The following is a 17,700-nucleotide window of genomic DNA, read 5'->3' as shown; positions in this document are numbered from 1 at the left end:
TGCCTTACTATCTACGCTACTATTTATACTAGTGCTTGGGTGTGTGCAGGGTATGTAATCTACCTGTTGCCTAAGTTCCCCCTAAGCTGCATGACCACGCAGCTTCCCATTAAGCCCTGACAGGAGCTATTAAGCCCTGTGCAGGCTTTAGGGCTACAGTGGGGAGAAATCTCGTTCCTCAAGCCCTGGGGGATCTCGTTCCCCAAGTTCCAGGGATGGGCACCTCTCCCCACTGGCCACAGCATGGCTCTGCAATTGCCTGCAGGAGGGTGCCCCTTCTCACTGTCCCCAGCAGGGAGCCAGCCCAGGTAAGCCTGAGCCCCAACCTCCTGTCCCATTTTGAGCCCTCCCCCTTCCAGCCAGGTGCACCCTTCTGCACCCCAAAGCCTTCATCTCTGGTCCCATCCCAAAACCTATTCCCAGAGCCCACCACCAGTGAATTTTGTTATCTGCACCAAGATGAATGCAATGTGTTTCACATCACCTCCACATTGGTGCACATAGGAAAATTCAATCCACTCAGGGATGCAAAAAATTAGAGGTAACACTGCCTGCTGCTATATGCGTAACTCAGTCATTTCTGTGCATTCAAATGGGCCCACTCAGTGCCTCAAGTTAAGGGCATGCCTAAAATTTTGTACAGTCTAAGAGGCTATCACACAGTAGCCCACTACAAGCCAAATTACAATTGAGTCAATGGAATTTTGGCCCGAGAAGGGCTTCACAATATGGCCTATAATGTTAAACATCACAGCAGCCCAAAAGATACAGAATTTAATAGCCTCTAATTGTACATCAAGAAAACAAAACCATACATTTTAAAAATTCCCTCACTTTTCAAATATCATTGAAAAATATATCTTTATCAGGAATAAAACTGGGGATAACGACATCCATGAACTCCCCGTTCTCTCAAAGAGTAGCCACCACAAAACAGGCTGTTCACTTCCTTACAATCCCTCGCAATGCCAGCTGGATGCTGGAGCACATCCAGTCTGCAAGTGATATTCCTAAACTACATTTAAAAAACCCAATTACAGAACAGAACAAAGACTTAAATCCAAAACAATATTTTAAGGAAATTAAACATTTAATTAGAGTCAAGTAGCTTCTTTAGAAAATATCCTGGTGTTAGTTCTATCCTTCTATCTTTTTTTTGGCGCAGGAATATTCTGGCAGATGCAAGAAAAGTAACTGTCCAATACTCACTGGCTCCTTCAGATTGAAATCAGATGTACATGGCAGTCTCAATTCAGACTGATAAAACACACAGACTAAACCAGGTAATTACAAATACATGTGCTGAGGACTTTTTTTTTAATTTGTAAAATTGTTCACATCTTTTAAAACACTTTTTTTAAAAGGTGGAATTACAAACACACAGAAACAGATGTTTTGGGTAGTTAAACTGTTGGAATTTAGACTTCGTGTCTGGCATCACCTGGTTTTGATTCAGTCTTCATGATCTCAGGTTAATTCTGCGTAGACTCAGTCCTGGAGCAGTACGACCACATTACCACCGGTGGGATGGAAGAGCTTCACTGTATTTTTAAATGTGCTTTTATTTTTTTTATAGCACACATTTCTCACCACAGTGAAAAGCAATGGCTTTTGTATTTGTGTGGAGAGCAATAAGCTGCATACAGTTCTATCTGGAACATGCTAGCACAGAGTCTGACAACACAGAACCTTATTTGGTTTATACTGAGTTGTATAACTGCAGAATTGAGTAGTCTTCATTTCGTGTTCAAAAAAGGGTTCTGGTCCTCTAAGCAGACCTTCATGGGAAGACCCTTCAGCCCACCTGCAGTACCACTGAAATCAGCAAACCTCTCTACAGGTGAAAAAGTATCTTAGAGCTGGTTTGATTACAGTACTGGGTATATTCATTGTAAAAAATTTTGATGCTGGAAAAATGTAGCTTCTATATATGTTTACTTATTCCATATGTAAAAGCCAAGATTCTAAAAATCCCCTTGTTGAATCTGATGTGCCAGATTCTACCTAAGCAAAAGTGCTTAATTTGTGCCAGGGCTGAGCCCTAGCACTTGTAGTGTTAGCAGTTCATAGCTGCAGCACCTCTGGGCTTGCTGTATCCATTATGAATATTAAAAAATTGCTTGAGTCCTGGCACATCTTGCATTGCAAATTAAGCATTGAACTTGTCTAAGTCTGCATAGTAGGGCGTTACAAACTCTCACACTGGATAAGAGCTGCAATGTCATGATGCAACCAGCTATCCCAAAATCCGTTTTAGTGACAGAAAACAAAGCCTCTTTAAGAAACATTTTAAGAGTATTTTGTTGACCTGGCTATTTTATTAATTAAATCACCTGAAGTCTCTACAAATATTTGACTATATGAAGCACTATTTGGGTGCTAGATTTTATTAAAACACTTCATCACTGTATAGCTCTAAATCAGCTCTGTATAAATGACTACCTAATGTGTCCCTATATTGTCTGTTATGTGCTTCTGTCCATTGCATGTATCAACAGGACTTGACCACTTTAGTTTAATTGTGAGAATAAATGCACATAAAATGCATTTTTAAATTCTTGCTGTGTATGTATCAAATTACTGTATTTCAAAGTACTAAAGGACTGTTCTTCTTTGTAAATGGGCCACAAGTGTGCATTAGTGAGGACACTTGTATTACCATACTAGCTGCATTCTGTAGCATATAATCATCTGGTGCTACAAGGATGTAGAATAGTACAAATTACTATTACAGAACAGTACAAATCTCACCATAATTTTCTGGAACTTAATGGAGTTTGGTTTAGATTCAAGGCCAGATCCTCTTCTGGTTCAATTCAGCCTAAAGTCCTCTCTATCTTCCAGAACCACATTCACTACACTGCCCTCAACTCACAAAGTGAAGCCAATTCTCATTCAGAAAGTCTTGGATCAAAGCTTATCCTATGTCTGGTTCTGATCTAATTTATTTTCAAGATTTATCAGCCTCAAACAGCTTTCACAAAAAGATGATACGAGCAATATTACAGGTTGCGCTTACAACTTGTGTGGATATCAACAAACTACCTTTAGTATAACTTGCTAGAGTACCAGAGCAGTGAAACTTCTTCAGTATGGGTTGTACAATTCTACTTTTACGTGAAGGTCAGAGAGCAATTCCAATGTAGTAATTTGTCAACCTTCTCTCCCATAAAGGTTGCAAAACCCACCAGACTTCCTATTTTTACTGTTCCATTAGACTATGTAATAGAGACAAAACAGGAGCTCCATCATTGTTTAAAATGTTTGTGGATTGCTACCCTCCAAAATCTTTGAAAGAGGCAGCTAATAACTCTTGAGTCTTGTTTTCTCTTGTGAACAAATACCGCACTAGGATCTCCACTGTGAAGATCTCTAGCATTGATGCTGAATGTTTGCTAACATTGTGTTTGGCCCCACAGAGCCTGGGGTGCACCCCACAGGTGGGGGCAGGGCCTGAGAGAGCAGCCTGGCTGCTGTGGGGCTTGTTGCGCTCCTGCAGGGCTATGCTCTTGGGGCTCTACAGCTAAACGGCCTCTTCCCACAAGCATCCCACCTGCAGTCCCCATTTGGTCGATGGAGGCCCCTCCGCTGCCACCAAAGTGGAGTCCAGCAGGTAGAAGCAGCAATGGGGCTGGCATTGAACTCTGCTAGTCAAGCAAATTCCCTGATTCAAGACTGGTCATGTTCCAAGGGAGGTACAACCTGCATTTTCTATTATTTTACTATTTGCTTTCCTCTTCTATTTCCTGTTGAGTCACGTCTGAGACCTGAGACCACATCAAAAAAACCTAGAGATGAGAAAAGTTGATCTGGTTTGTAATTTTAAAATATGGCGCCATACTGTGCAGAGTCACCTTTAACAAAATTCTGCCCTTACTCACCTTTCCTAGGAAAGGTGAATATCCTACGTTAAGAGCCTAGATTTTATAATATTGCCTGGAAGGAGTACTAGTGCATCTACTTGAGTATACTGGGAAACAACTGCTTGCACTAAAAGTGAATCAATAAAGAGATGTCTGGGTTGCTGAGTGCACATTGGTGTTATAAAAAGGCAATGAGTTAGTTCAGCCAAGAAATAAAGGATGTGTACAAATACATTTGTGTGTATTCATACAGCACTTACTGTCATGTGGGGGGGGAGGGGTGACTTTCAAAAGTGGCATGCTGACTAAGCAGCACAAGTCCCATTGATTTCAATGAGACCTAGGCACTTTTCAAAAGTTCACCCAAGTCCCATTGAAAGTCAATGGGATTTGTGCTCTGAAGTCATATAGCCACAATAGGTGGGGATCTAAAAGTGCCCAAAGTACACCACCACATGCAAAGTTGTCTCCAAGATGCAGAAGTCTGGGATTAAGTAACAGGTGACAGCAAAATACTCGGGGCTTACCCAAGCCTCTGATGTTTTATTGTTCAGAAATCCAAGCTGTGACCACCACAAATAAAATACATTTGCATGTGAATGTGTTTAATGTGAAACAGGCAAAGAAGTCAGGTGTGGCTACATTACCATTTTATGGTGTTCAAACATGCCTGTGAAATGTCAAGGTAGAGGACACAATCCTGACCACAACTGACCGGTCAGCATAGATCAGGCCCCTTCGTGTTCACAAGTATGTCACAGAAGTGCAATATTCCAAGACTCCATACAACTCAGTAATGCAAATAAGCCTTCACCCTACACAATTCTTACAAGCAGTGTTGGACCAGTTACACATTTGTTTTATCTAAGCAGATGTCTGAACACAAAAGCATCTGCTTCAACTGGAGTCAACTATCATGTCTATGTTTTTCCCCTTAAGAGTGATGAAGAACACAGTAAGTGTTAGATTTTTCAGTGGCATTTTATATTGGAGCGGAGAGACAGATGTTTGAATTTTTTTTTTCAATAATTTGGCCAGTAAGCTTACTATGTCTCTTTGCTAAACTGCTCACCCTTCCTATTAAAACTGATTTGCACAACAGTGTGTTACAGCCAAAGCAAGTGCGGCTGTCATTAAAGAGTAGCTGCTCACACATGTTTCAGTTCTCAGCCAAATCAGCTACTGATGAATGGATCATCCTCTTCCTAGTTTCCTTTTCTGTAATTGTAAGGAAGTAGTAAAGAAATAATTTGTGGTTCTGAAACAGCCATGCTGACAGGTAAGACTGCTTCTGTCTTTTTGCTTTTAAACACACTATCCCCAAGCGGTTGTGGTTTACTTCCAACCCCAGGATCCGTCCAATTCCTTGGAACTCTCCCCATAAAAAATGAAACAGATGAGTCCAAGCCAAACTCAAGGTTTATGCAGCGCTCCCATTTTAAATACAATATTAGGCACAGAAGTAATAGTATTGATCAGTAAATAAGAACAATTAAAACAAAAAGCTAAAGGTACCATCTGACAAGGAATCTGGCCAGGGAAGAAATAAAAACTAAATATTATAGCAATGCTGTACATCTCAAATTTCTCAAAATATTGTGGACTACTTCTTAAAATAGAGATTCTCTCCTACATCAGATTTCCTTCCTCAATCCCTAGTCAGCACTTCCCATAGTTCATGTGACTAGATCATTAATATGGTATAAGCATAAATGAGAATACATGACAATGGGCTCACTTTAATGAAATGAGTGCTCCTAACTGGTTATTTCCCTCATATCATATCTTGGCTGCCTATTTCTTCTTCCTAGTTGTAAGGAACTTAACTTTTACAATTGACTCTCCTTTCACTACCTGCCACTCCCATTGCTTTACTCTCCTCAGCTCATTGTTCATCGTGGTTCTATTCCCCTGCAAAGCATAAGTTTGTCTTGTTTGATTGGTCAAAAAGCCCCTGGAAATCCCAAGAGTCCTTCAATGATTATGATACACAGTAGGGCCTCAAAGATATGAACAGCAGAGATATGGGCTGATTGATCAACTGGACACCATCTGAAACCAGATGTAACCAATCAAGCAGTAGCAGAGACAAAAAAAAAAGAGTAAATACAGTACTGTACTGTGCCTGCATCTTAAAGGTAGGCCTATCTGGGCTGCCTATCCTCATCCCACTCCCACCTCCATCTCCATGTCACCCTCCACACATGGGGCAGCCACATATATATGAGTGAAGATGCTGGGGCTGCCAGCCCAAGGCTGCTGACAGAACAGGAGTGGTGCTGGGGTCTGTACTGCTTTCACTCCTCCTACCATACACTAGCCAGGGGCAGGCATTGTTTTCACCCTCTTGGTCAGGAGAGGGTGCTGTTTTAACCACCCCTCCATGGGCTGGGAAGAGAACAAGCTCTTTTCACCATTACGAGTCTCTTCCCCCCCACCCCTGAATGGAAAGGGGACAAAGTTGCAGAGGATCCAGGAAAGAAGCTGCCAGCAAAGAATCTGTCCACACGGAGAAGGGAATTCAGCTGCTGCTGGAATCTGGCTTGGAGTGTCAGCAACTGGAACTGGAGCCTGAACTGTGTTCAGAGTTATGGACACTTTAGAGTTATGGACAACCTCTATTCCCAAGGTGTCTGTGACTCTGAGGCTCTACTGTGTACAGAAAAGCTACAGAAAATTTGCTCCGTAGCTTAATGCAAATGTTAAAGATTGCAAAATAAAACACTCAAAAGTTAGGAAATGCCAGCAACAGACAGGATCATGGAGATCAAATAAAATATGATTGTGTAATGAAAGATTATATTATACTGCTTATGCTTTTGGGAACTACAGGTTTTGGAATTTTTACTTAACAGACTAAATGTTAGCAAACTGAAAAACCAAATTCCATTGTGTGAAATCATATTGATTCCATTCTCCCCCACAACTGGGTCATCGGCAGCATCGGAACTCAGTTGTATCTCTAGTACTGTATATCCCTGGCATAGTTAGTAGCAAAACTATGCTGTTTAACAGAGGAGGAATATAGGGAATGAGGAACTTTAGTGCATATGCTCTAGACCAGGCTCAGGAAGAGCACGTGAACAAGTGGTTATGGAGAGCACACTCAGGTGCATACATTTTCCCATTAAGCATTTATATTGCATATGGCCTTAACCAGGCCAGGCCTCCAATGTGGCAGACATCTAAATGATTTGTAAGTAACAACCCCTTTGTGGTGACAGAATGGCTAAGAGGATAAAATGTGTGTGTGCCAGATCAGAGATCTGAAGTCAAATTCTAATCCCACTCCAAGGGTGTCCAGGGGCCAAGGAACAAAGCTGCCATTTAATGTAGGCTGAAGGCTTCATTGTTCCCCTTGTCAGCCTACGAAGATGGCTTAGAGCTAGTTCTGTCAGCTCTATTCCTGGACTTCTGCTCCTTCTGAGTGGCACCTCTGGGCACCCAACAAAAAATGGCCTCTGAGTTTGGTTCCCAGCTCTAGGAAGTGACCTTGTGCAACTTAGTTGTTCCATTGGTACAATATGGGAAATACATTTGCTGTATCATAAACTAGGGGCATGGAGACCTTGCTCAATCAAAAGTAGAGCCCTGCAAATCCATGGATATCTGCATTTATAGTCATTATCATTTGCATCCAGGGATGCAGATATCCAACAGACCATTATTGTGGCTTGGGTGGAGACACAAATTTTGTACGCAGGGCTCTGCAGCACACACTCACCGGAGAGAGCAGTCCTCTGGCTCCAGCTCAGCTCTTCGAATCACAACGCAGTGACAATAACATGCTGAGTAAGCTTGCGTGGGCAGGTGAGGAAAACTATAACTCCCCGAATGAAGCATGACTGTGTGCTCCTGCCTAGTGAGCCAAGCACCATTATGAGAGGGGTGTGATTGTAATTTAAACTAGTCAGTGGTAAAGTGGGTGCTGCAAGGAGAGTAGTTGTTGCCGCTGTCTGTCCCGAACAGGTCTGCATGCATTAAAGCTGTTACAGCTGCATATGGGTTTCAGAGCACCAGAGTGGAAGGGCAGTGCTTCACATGAGGGGCCAAGATTGTAATCGCCCTCCCTGCAGTGGGGAAGAAGTGAGTGGGTAGTGGGGAGAAGTGGGAGATGGTTGGGGGTTTGGCACTGCCCTGTGTCACTGGTGCATGGTGACACTGGTGCAGACCTGCAAATTTGCAAATATCTGTTTTATGTCCACAGATATCCACATCAACACATTGCAGATATCTATCCATGGATAATTTCTGAGGATCACAGTTGAGATGTGGATACAAATTTAGTATCCACACAGGGCTCTAATTACAAGGGCTGTGAAGTACACAGAATTAATTACCAGAGTTAATTACCAGTTAACGCAAAAAGCTGTGGTGTTCAACTTGCCTTACTGTAGGCTTAAAGGATGGCAGCAGCTACAATAACCTCCTGTCTAGAGAGCTGAGCCTAGAAGCATGCTTAGTGCACTTAGCACACATGGAGTTGTATAATGCAACTTTAGCAACATTCCTTTAACAAGTTGTACTGATCATGTAAAGATATAAATCTCAGTATACTTCTATCTTGTCCCAAACAAGGAGGGATTGTCACAGAGAGATCAAAACATTCCTCCGTGACCTCAGAACAAATTTCAGGTTTTTCCTTTGAACCCAAGAGAGCCTAAAGCTTTTCCAAAATGAAAAAAAAAGTTGTAAACATGAGTTAACATGGGCAAAACTACCTATTTTCTACTAACCTCGTTCTTTGAAATGGCTGAACCATTTTTACAGAGCCTTAAAAAAAATCAGGCCGATAGAGAGTAAATTTTATCCCGAATGGCTACAGTCTGGTAAAATTACAAGCAACTAAAAGAGAGGCTTATAATGGATGATGCTAGGTTACTAAAACTACAAGGGTATGTCTACACTAGCCCCTTAGTTCAAACTAGGGAGGCTAATGTAGGCATTCCAACTTGCAAATGAAGCCCAGGATTTAGATATCTCAAGCTTTATTTGCATGTTCCCGTCCGGTTGCCATTTTTAAATGCCACTAGTCCTAACTGCCTGCGGCTACACGCAGCAGTTAAACGGTAATTTGAACTAAATCCTTAGTTCAAATTACCTGTTACACCTCATTCCAGGAGAAGTAACAGGTAATTTGAACTAAGGACTTAGTTCGAATTACCATTTAACTGCTGCGTGTAGCCGCGGGCAGTTAATCCGTACTAGTGGCATTTAAAAATGGCGACTGGATGGGAACATGTAAATAAAACCCAGGATATTTAAATCCCGGGCTTCATTTGCAAGTTTGAATGCCTACATTAGCCACCCTAGTTCGAACTAGGGGGCTAGTATACACACACCCCAAGATAGGTAGAGTCCCCTTACTCCACTGGTGTAGGGTTAGAATTTGGTCACCAGATTTCTAATCTGGCAGATACAAATTTCATCAATTTAGCCACAATGATTCCAGAAATGGACTGCTACTTACATGCACTGCCTGCGTGAAGATTGCAGAATGAGAGCACTAGATTACTTTTTCAAATAGACTCTAAAATCTAGTCTGATCTTGTAGATGGAATGAATGTGGAGACCCACTAACAAAGTTTACTTACAGGCTCTGGGGTAGAATTGATATAATTTTTATGGAACTTGGTTAAAGGAACACTTTATTTATTTATATTCTAGGAAGGTAATATCCCAGTAAACGATACCTCCAGAAATGAAGCTATAATGTCAGAGATGGTTTTACTATGCATTCACTGCCTGACATGCTACAATTCAGAAGTGCCGGAGAACCTTCACAAAAATGCCCAGTGTGCTTTTCTTTGGATACACATTTATTTGGGGGAGAATGGTCTGCGTGTATTGGCAGACAACAGCTGTTGCATGATCCCAGCTATTGTACATTTACTTGCTAAATAGATTAACTTTACAATTTCCTCTTAGGCATTTACCTTTGGAATTTCAGCTTTCATAAGAGGAATCATTTGGATGTACACATTAAAATGATAGCAGTTTAATTATCATAACTGTCAGACAAATATCCTTTATGTGAATATACTAGGGGGGAAATGTCCTTGAATATCGTAGCTACACAATGCAAATAAATTGAATTTATGTCTCATTTAATTTTCCAATGGAATGGTTAGTACTTAAAGGATACCTACACTTCCCCTAGTCTCTCTTTTCCTGAGAAACTTTCAGATGCTGAAAATTAATTCCTTTTGTCTTCTTGTTATTCATCTGTTACACATTATGGAAAAACTCTGGGCATCCAATAGTCCCATAATGGTCTTTCATCTCCAGAGAAGTCTGGTATGAATTAAATTCTTATGCTCTTTCAAATTATGGCTTTGTATTGCAGCATGCCACTGATTTATCATCTTGTGATTTTTGCCAGTTTCTTCAGCATACTGCAACTAGCTAATCTAAATCTCTTCAACCGAAGTCACTCTACTACATTGCTAGCTAATACAGTAATTAAAATGTTTTTGCAATAATGTACATAAATATACAAAAGCTTCAGAGGGATAGCCAAGCTAGTCTGTGACAGGAAAAACTTAAAAAAACAATGAATAGTCTAGTAGCACCTTAAAGGCTAACAAAACATGTAGATGATATCATGAGCTTTCGTGGGTACAACCCACTTCTTCTGATGACAGGAGTGTTAGAAGTCCAGATCCCAGAATAAATGAGGGAAGGAGGAAGGGGGAGTCCCTCCTTCCCTTATTTATTCTTGGATTTGGACTTCCAACACTTCTGTCATCAGAAGAAGTGGGTTGTACCCACGAAAGCTCCTGATACTATCTACATAAATATACAGCCATATATAATGCAATACAACACACCTGTTAGTTTGCCAAAACCCTGTGATACAGAACTTCAATGAAAACGTGCTTTTCTATGTGTAGTTAACATTTCACAATCGGAACAATAATATATGAGAGCAATGTTATCGGATTACCATATTTTATTTTGAAATAGCTGTGGCTATCACAAGACCATCCAGAAATGCAGTTCATGCATGCTATCTCTTGGTAATGTTTAATGGAAAGAAACTATTTAGCAAGAGTTTATAAGGGCATTTTTAATCATGATTTTCCTTTCCACACTGATTTCAACATATCTTCTGTAAATGACATAGGATTTCATTGTATCCCAAACACTTCAGCACTGGCTATAAGCCTATTGTTCTTTCACTCCAGACTTCCTGCTATGCATGCTGCCATATGTCCCACACCACAAGAATTCAAAGCTTCCACTGTCATGTTTAAGTCTGAATTGAGGTTTACCATGCTCATTCCTATTTTACTCTTTGTCGCTCTTTCATTCTATTTTTCTTGCCAGATGCTATTTGTCCCACCCTTCAGCTCACACATAGTCTCTGTAGCTGAAATAATAATTTTTAATTAAGGAAACATTCTTGCAACTCCACATACACATTTCTTTCTTCAAGGAATCTAGTTTTGTGCTGATCATATGTATACAGACTCCCTCCCACTGCACACGTGCGTGTACGTATACACACACACACACACACACACACACACACACACACACACACAGAGTAAACAAAATTTTAACTACCTTATTCTAAACCTAATAAATATCACTTATTTTGGGGATATTAGACTTCCATAATTTACCATTGTTCATTGACCGATTTTAAGTGGATTGTATTATTTTAAAGTGTTTTAATTTTAAGCCTAAAGTAAACAGAAAATATACAGATTATATTCCCAACATTGCATTGCTCATATAGCCTCATTCCTCTGGTCACAATCAGTTTAAAGTCACTTCAGACTTTTCTTTTCAACCAATTGCTGGCGACTGTCGGCAAACAAGATACTGGGTTCGATGGACCTTTGGTCTGACCCAGTATGGCTGTTCTTACATTGTTAGCCAAAGATAAACAAACAAAAAACAAACCAATATTGAAAACAAATCTGAGTGTTGATTCTTTATCACAAGAGGTGGGGTGGATTCATACTCTTGACAACGAGGCTCCACTAGGTACTCCTTGGAGTAAACTTTGAGATGAGCCCACTCCTACTGAATTCCTTACCTCACTTGAATCTTCCTGCTGATTGATAACAGCTAATGCATCCTCTGCAGCCTGTCGCTTGGCTTCTGCAACAGTTCGCTCCATTTTTGCTCGCTCTGTAGTGATCATGTCGTGGGCTTTCCGTTCTGCCTCCGACACTGCCTTTTGCAACTCTGTCATCGCCTGACGTTTTACTTCATTGACTGCTTCCTCTACAAACAAGGCAAGAGGTGTTCATCAGTGCAATAGGATTGATACAGGACTGTTGATTAGAGGGGAAAATGCACAAAGAACACATATACCCTGCTAATATTATGCCTCATCACTTCCTGAAGTAGGATAAGGATGAAATTGAGTCTCTGTGACCTCTGACCTACTCCCTCCTTCGACTATTCTCCTAACATCTGAAGAGTGCACGAAGTGCTCAGATAGTGCATGATGTGAAGTATAAATGTGCAGCTGTTTCTGATCTCCAATTTATCCTTTTGTATTTTTCTGAATATTTTACTTGAAAAATCTGTTCTGAGGAGGACTATATTTAAGAATGAATTCTAGGAAAATAACTAAGAAATGACATTTTAAACTCTAGATGCTATGATAATACAAATAATAAATTAATTAACAACAAGCAACTTTCTAGTTTTTAAACTTCCATAAACAAGGGCAGGACACTGGTATACAAACACTTTAAGACACTGACAGGTTCTCTGGTACACAAAAACATAATGTAGAGTATAATGACAAGTTGCTCAGAGTTAAAACACCTCTTAAAACAAAGTCAGATAATCTACCTTTAGAACTTCTAAAATCATTTCCTGAATTTGTAGTTTTCTAATGCAAAAGATAAGTTTCAGTGTTCCCTTTTTTGTGTTTAAATACATTGCTTCATTGTTTTAGTTCTTACCAATTGTTCTTTGTTCTAACCCACTGTTTATATTTTGAAGAATTTAGAACCTGATTCAGCAAATCACTTGAGCACATTTAAGTCAGTTGGAATGGGGATGTGGGCACATACTTAAACATGTGCATAATTGATCTGTTTAAAAACCAAGCCTTAATATTGTTTTAGGATGCTATAAATCAGTGCAATTAAATTATCCACTATGAATTAGTGTAATGCATTCAACTAGGCTATCCTGGAAAACACAAGTTGTCATGAATTGCTTATTCAGTTTTTGATGTAAGAAGAATGCAAAGATTTTACTAATGTTCAAGCTTTCAACTGATGACTAAAACAAGTAATTTCTTTTTTTAAAAATTAACTGCTCTAATTAACAAGGAAACCATCCTCCCCCCGAATTAGTTTATCTAATTTTCATCTTTATTCAAAGCAAAATGACAATGATTAATTGAAAATTTAATAAGCAGTAATTATTAACTTGGCAAACCTAGTACCAATTAACACTCTATTAAAACTAATTATGACATGTTTCACTCAAGTGTTTGCACTTAATTGTTTCACCCACTTAAAAAGCACCTTAATTAAATGTTCTGTTAATTAAAAACATAGATTCCTAATAAAAATGTTTGACTATAGATTAAAAATGTAAGAATTACAAATGTGCTATGGTTATTTTGGTTTTTGTTCAGTCTCTCACATATGTATATCTATGTGTATCTTATACACACCTGCCCCTTCCAATTCATAGCTCTATATTTGCAGTTAGTTATCCCAAAACTTGATGTCATTACTTTATTGTAGTAAGTAGCATTTAAAGAAGCAATTTTTAAAAATTATTGTATTACCATAAATAATCCTAATTTTAAAACATAATTTTGCACAATGCAAGTGACTTCATTCTGACTTTATTTGAACCAGTTCAATATGATAAATATTTCTGATACAGAAGTGCCTACTCAACTAGGTTCTGTACATACATATATAAATAATCAGTCTCTGTTCCAAAGAGATATGCTAAAACCGAAGTTTTGGAGAGGAAAGAAATAAAATTAGAGATAAAACCTATGCCTTTATTTTTATGAGGCTGAAAATATGCCTTTATATTACCATACCATAAATGTTGTTTGTGGGGAGGGCACAGGGAAAGGGTAAAATCATACCCTTCAACTATACAGCCAGGGCCTAATTTGCTTTGAATATTCAAGGTGAATTAAAATTCTATCTAAGTGGCAATACAGGACAATAATTTTTGCTTACGATCAAAGCTGCAGCTTGACTAATTGTGTATGCAAATCAGGCAATTTATATTTAAATTATGCATTCCTATTCTAGTCCCACAGGCACACACAGATCAGCAAAGGGAATTGGTAGGACATTTGCAAGGTGCTTGAATATTTATTACCAACTGCAAACATTCCCTGATCGCATGAAAAGAAATATACAGCAGCAAATGTACAGATGCAGTTTTATTACTATTTTTGTAAAATTGAGACAACTTAAATACAGACTTTTTGCACTGTATGAACTACACTTATTAAAAAAGCTGATTTTTGTGAGGAAAATCTGTAGTCTTTTCGGCATTTGCCATGAATGGAAATATTTTTAAATGTGCATGAGGCACCTTCAACCATGCTATATAATCTTGTCAAACCTTTATCTAATGTTGACAAGTTTGCAGTGTCTAGAAATCCCAGTTTAAACTGTTTTTACGAGATTTAACAGATTTCCTTGTTCAATGTTTTATACACATTAATTCTGATAAACTTTTTATTTTGGTTACTGTATATAAGATGGAAAGAAATAGGTTCAGTTACCAGAGTTTATAATCCAATTCTGTATTGTAAAAACTTTATTCAAAGACTCAAGCGGTGTCATCAAAGTGTTTTAAAACATTGTAGAAACACAAGCTGGGGCAGAATGAAAATGTCTCTGGGTTTGGATGAAGTATAAATAGTGGGTTTGAGTTTTCAGTTATATTTGATTATATGAATGGAGAGTTGATATATCAGAGGTGATACCTGATTGTATTAATATAACCACGAACAAAACAAAAAAGAGATAAAAGCGTATTTACTTTTTTTTTTCAAATCACAAAGCAATAACAGTGTTTCAGTGCTATACAATATATGACCCTACTGCAAAAGGAAACTATTCATCCAAATAAACACTTATTTTCTGCACATTCTATTATTATAGATAACCCATAATAGTTGGAAGTGAGGTGCTGCAGATTTGATGGTTATAGTTCAAAATAAGATCCATGCTACTTGGACAATATCCTAATGGCAGTGATGGATACTATAAGAAGAGATTTTACTTGCCTAGATAGACAATACTTGACTTTCCATAGAAAAAGAATAATACTGGCATAGGCCCTCACTTCCCTTCCAGAGAGAGGAAGGTTGATTTAGTTTCAAATATCAGAAAGCATTAAAAAATTGGTTAAGGATGCACATAAGCCTAAGAAATGTACATAAAAGGCCAGTTAATTTCCTCACAACTGCTTATCATTGGGCGCCTCTTAGGGTTTATTTATGGTTTCAGTTGCAACATTCACTTATGCTGAGTTGCTCTAACTCATGTGAGTAGCTCTAGAGAAAAAGGGGTACAGCCGGACTTCATGAATTAGTAAGCTCTACTTGACACAGAGTCCTTTTTTGGGCCTGGCCTTATATACTGAAATGAATGGGATTCTTTCAGCTGACTTTTGTGGAAGCTAAATTTTTGATACCTCAACATTTTAGTGTCCAAATTGAGACAGCTATGCCTTATTTTCAAAGTGTTTAATCCCTAAACCTTTTGACTTAGATTGGAGTCATGTGTGCTCAATGCCTCTTTAATCGGGCCTTCAGTATCTCAAGTTGGTCACCCAGAAATGGCTGCACCCAACACGAGTAGACACTTTTGAAAATGTAAGCTTAAAACTTACTCTGAAAAGGCTACAAGATAAGATAAGTGTACCGGACACATATGTGACCACTAGCATGATAACCTCACCGCACATTAAGTAATGGGCCCTTTGATCTGGCTTGTTGGAGAAGCTGTGTAACCCTCTTTAAGGGCTAGAGACTCAGAAAGTTACCTGCTATATGGGGCAGATTCAAACCAAGTCAGCACAGAGACACTGATCTATTATTCCCAGGTGCCCTGACCACTGCTCTAAATACCCTCTTTTTCACTTGGAACAGGCTGTCCAATACCTACCCTCCCAGACACAAAGTAGCTAGTTGCCCATTTCTTGGGCAGCTGGAAAGGAATTTTTCCCTCACTGCCAGATTGGCTAAGGTAAGGTGGGATTTTTTGCCATTCCTATAGTGGACTGAGGACTTAGTTGAGGCCAAAAAAAAGCACCAAAAAGGAAATTAAACTATGATGTTTAACTAAGTACGTAAACGTGGGGCAGGTGATCCATACAGATACCTTGTAGGCAATGCACACAATGATCAGATAGACTGAACTGGGAAAAGATTTGAAGGAGGTATTCTTTAAAGGAGAAAAATAGAGGAAGTTTGAGGCTCCTGTGACTGGCAGGGAATCAGCCCCCTCTCCTCTATAGCCCTCCTAACTCTAATTTGATGGAGGGGCGGTAGCAAGATCACAGAAACAGCTTGCCTGGGAACAAGCATGGACGAAGGAAGGGATTGCCAGCAGACCCCCAGGTATATGCATCTGATTATGGAATTACCCGCGCTATGCAATTGTATCTGCTGGGTACTCACAGACATTTAGGAATAAAAGTTGAAGACTAAACTATATCCAGGGTCTCCTATCCTTCCTCTTGCATAGCTGGACAGTAGTAATTACAATCCTCTCCATCAAAAACTATGTTCAATTAACATTAAAGATACAACTGAAACCCACACAAAGCAAGAAGACAGAGGTGAGACACAAAACCAAGTTTAAATCAAAATCCCAGATCCAAACCAACTCAATAGGACAGACGCTCATAAGGTGTAAAGTGACACAGATGCTTTCACACCAGCTGAGGAGCTCACCTCAGAGCTTGAGAATGTTTGACATTTGATAACAGACCAAAATTTTGCTCTCTAACCCTTCTCAAATACACCATTCTTCTTTCACTTTATTACGTCTAGGAACTACAACACAACTGGTGTATCAAGTTTAAAAAGTTAGCTAAGCACCAAAACCTAGAGACTTTATGAAGAATAGTTGCAACTTCTGAAATTCCTCTACACAACATTACTAGAAATGTTTTCTTGGACTCATTCATAGTTGATCACCATGTCTTATTTTTATATTTAAGTCCTACCATAAATAAAGGAAAAAGGAAAACAACATGCCACTGATATACACAGCATCACACATCAATGCTAAGTTTTCTTTGGACATAGGACAAAATTATAGACTGAATGAGCTGTGGTAAGTTATAGCATGCACTGTGATGGATACACGAAATATGCCTTCAATACAGAGACATGAATGTGTATTCCAAAAGATTAATCCACTGTACATTAAGTGACATGACTAAGGCTACCGCATCAATATGTCTTCATAGTACTGTGCATTTTTATTCCATAATAAATAAATAAAATGCTCATGAAAAGCATTTACAGCAGGGGTGGAGAACCTCAGGCCCAGGGGCCGGATGTAGCCCCCATCTTGCCTGGATCTGGCCCCAGAAGCTCAGGGCTTCCCTCCCCCCAGCACTGGGGAGCCCAGGCTGGTGTTCCAGCCCCACAGCCAAACCAGTGGATTCTCACTTGTGGGTGGCATCCGATTGATTTTTCTGTGGGTCAGTGGTCTCCAGCCCAAAAAAGGTTCCCCACCCCTGATTTACAGGATAAAATAAAAAAATCCTGAAACTATTTATCGTTGTCATTCAATCATTAATATTATGGGTCACATTTATCAGTAGTAATGGAGCATAAACATGCCTCTGCACCCTAACA

At 39.4% G+C, this 17,700-nt stretch overlaps 1 protein-coding gene across 7 annotated transcripts in view; it reads right to left on the bottom strand.

Annotated features, from left to right (window-relative positions):
* RUNX1T1 (RUNX1 partner transcriptional co-repressor 1) overlaps positions 1–17,700 on the bottom strand; it is a 140,282-nt gene that overhangs the window by 4,888 nt on the left and 117,694 nt on the right. For all 7 annotated transcript variants that reach the window (XM_075920393.1, XM_075920396.1, XM_075920398.1 and 4 more), the window contains one exon: positions 11,911–12,101. In XM_075920393.1, the coding sequence (XP_075776508.1) occupies positions 11,911–12,101 (191 nt within the window). The remainder of the gene's footprint in view (positions 1–11,910; positions 12,102–17,700) is intronic.

This window comes from Pelodiscus sinensis, chromosome 2, assembly GCF_049634645.1.
Source record: "Pelodiscus sinensis isolate JC-2024 chromosome 2, ASM4963464v1, whole genome shotgun sequence".
Classification (NCBI taxonomy): Eukaryota; Metazoa; Chordata; order Testudines; family Trionychidae; genus Pelodiscus; species Pelodiscus sinensis.
Note: the sequence above shows the minus strand (reverse complement) of the source record. Positions and strands in the feature narration are given on the sequence as shown.